General features: G+C 29.4%; 1 protein-coding gene across 1 annotated transcript in view; it reads left to right on the top strand.

Annotated features, from left to right (window-relative positions):
• LOC106472305 (gamma-glutamyltranspeptidase 1-like) overlaps window positions 1-1,666 on the top strand; it is a gene marked incomplete at its 5' end in the record, with an annotated part of 12,504 nt that overhangs the window by 5,061 nt on the left and 5,777 nt on the right. Inside the window, 2 exons of the mRNA XM_022400913.1 lie at window positions 820-1,106; window positions 1,550-1,577. Coding sequence (XP_022256621.1) covers window positions 820-1,106; window positions 1,550-1,577 — 315 coding nt within the window. The remainder of the gene's footprint in view (window positions 1-819; window positions 1,107-1,549; window positions 1,578-1,666) is intronic.

Here is a 1,666-nt window from a genome sequence, read left to right as displayed (position 1 = left end):
TCTTAAGACTGAGCCCTGAGGTACCCCAATTGTATCATTAATCCAGCTTGACTGAACTCCATTTGTAACAAGTCTCTGCTTTCTTCCATCCAGCCACTCTTCTATACAATTTACTAACTTATCCCCCACACCTATAAAGATATATTTTTTTCAAGCCTTTTATGTCTTTCTGAAAATCCAGATAAACCAAATCTATACCCTTAGTGTCATCTACATAAGCAGTGACCTTCTCAAAGAATGTCAAAATTAGAAATGTTTTTGTTTATAATCTTTAAGTAAGATATTAACATTTAAAACTAACAAATATTTTAATTAATAATCTTTAAGTAAGATATTAGCATTTAAAACTAACAAATATTTTAATTAATAATTTTTAAGTAAGGTATTAACATGTAAAACCAACAAATATTTTAATTAATGATTTTTATGTAAGGTATTTATAGTTAAAAACTAACAAATATTTTAATTAATAATTTTTAAGTAAGGTATTAACATTTAAAACCAACAAATATTTTAATTAATAATTTGTAAGTAAGATATTTACATTTAAAACCAACAAATATTTTAATTAATAATTTTTAAGTAAGGTATTTATAGTTCAAAACTATAAAATGTTTTTGTTTGTATTTATATTAAGAAATGAGAAAACCTTTGACACGACCTGTGTGTTCAGTTACAGGTATGCTACTAAAGAAATCCAAGTACAAATCACAAGGGTCTATCTCCTAATTAAGTATTATTTTTCTACCATAGTTCCTAGTTTTATTTCACTGGCTGTTGAATCCTGTCAGATGTAAAAAAACAAAAATGTAATTTCAGGAGGTATCGTAACAATGGAAGATTTACGGAGTTATGAAGCAAAAGTGAAAGATGCCATTCCCATTCAGTTAAAAGATGGAGAAACATTATATTCAGTCCCACCACCAGGATGTGGAACATTGGTTGGGTTTATTCTGAACATCCTAGCTGGTTTCAACATCACTAACAAGGACGTGGATGACGTGAAGAGCAGTGTTCTCACATATCACCGGATGGTGGAAGCATTTAAATACGCATTTGCAAAAAGAACCTATTTAGGGGACGAGGATTTTGTTAACGTTACAAAGGTATAACTTGGTGAATGAAACCTACTTTACCAAACACCGTAACATAACGTTACAAAGGTATAACTTGGTGAATGAAACCTACTTTACCAAACACCGTAACATAACGTTACAAAGGTATAACTTAGTGAATGAAACCTACTTTACCAAACACCGTAACATAACGTTACAAAGGTATAACTTGGTGAATGAAACCTAATTTACCAAACACCGTAACATATCTTTAGAGTATTTGTATTTCAGATATTACTCTTGTTTTATTCTATATATGTATCGACTAAATGATCTGAAGTAGGAGATTTAAAAGTTTTGTGTATACTTGATTAAGAGAACATACATTCATTTCATAGTACAAAGTTAGCCAGATTTTGTGTATACTTGATTAAGAGAACATACATTCATTTCATAGTACAAAGTTAGCCAGATTTTGTGTTTACTTGATTAAGAGAACATACATTCATTTGATAGTACAAAGTTAGCCAGATTTTGTGTATACTTGATTAAGAGAACATACATTCATTTGATAGTACAAAGTTAGCCAGATTTTGTGTATACTTGATTAA

This window comes from Limulus polyphemus, unplaced genomic scaffold, assembly GCF_000517525.1.
Source record: "Limulus polyphemus unplaced genomic scaffold, Limulus_polyphemus-2.1.2 Scaffold5234, whole genome shotgun sequence".
Lineage (NCBI taxonomy): Eukaryota > Metazoa > Arthropoda > Merostomata > Xiphosura > Limulidae > Limulus > Limulus polyphemus.
Note: the sequence above shows the minus strand (reverse complement) of the source record. Positions and strands in the feature narration are given on the sequence as shown.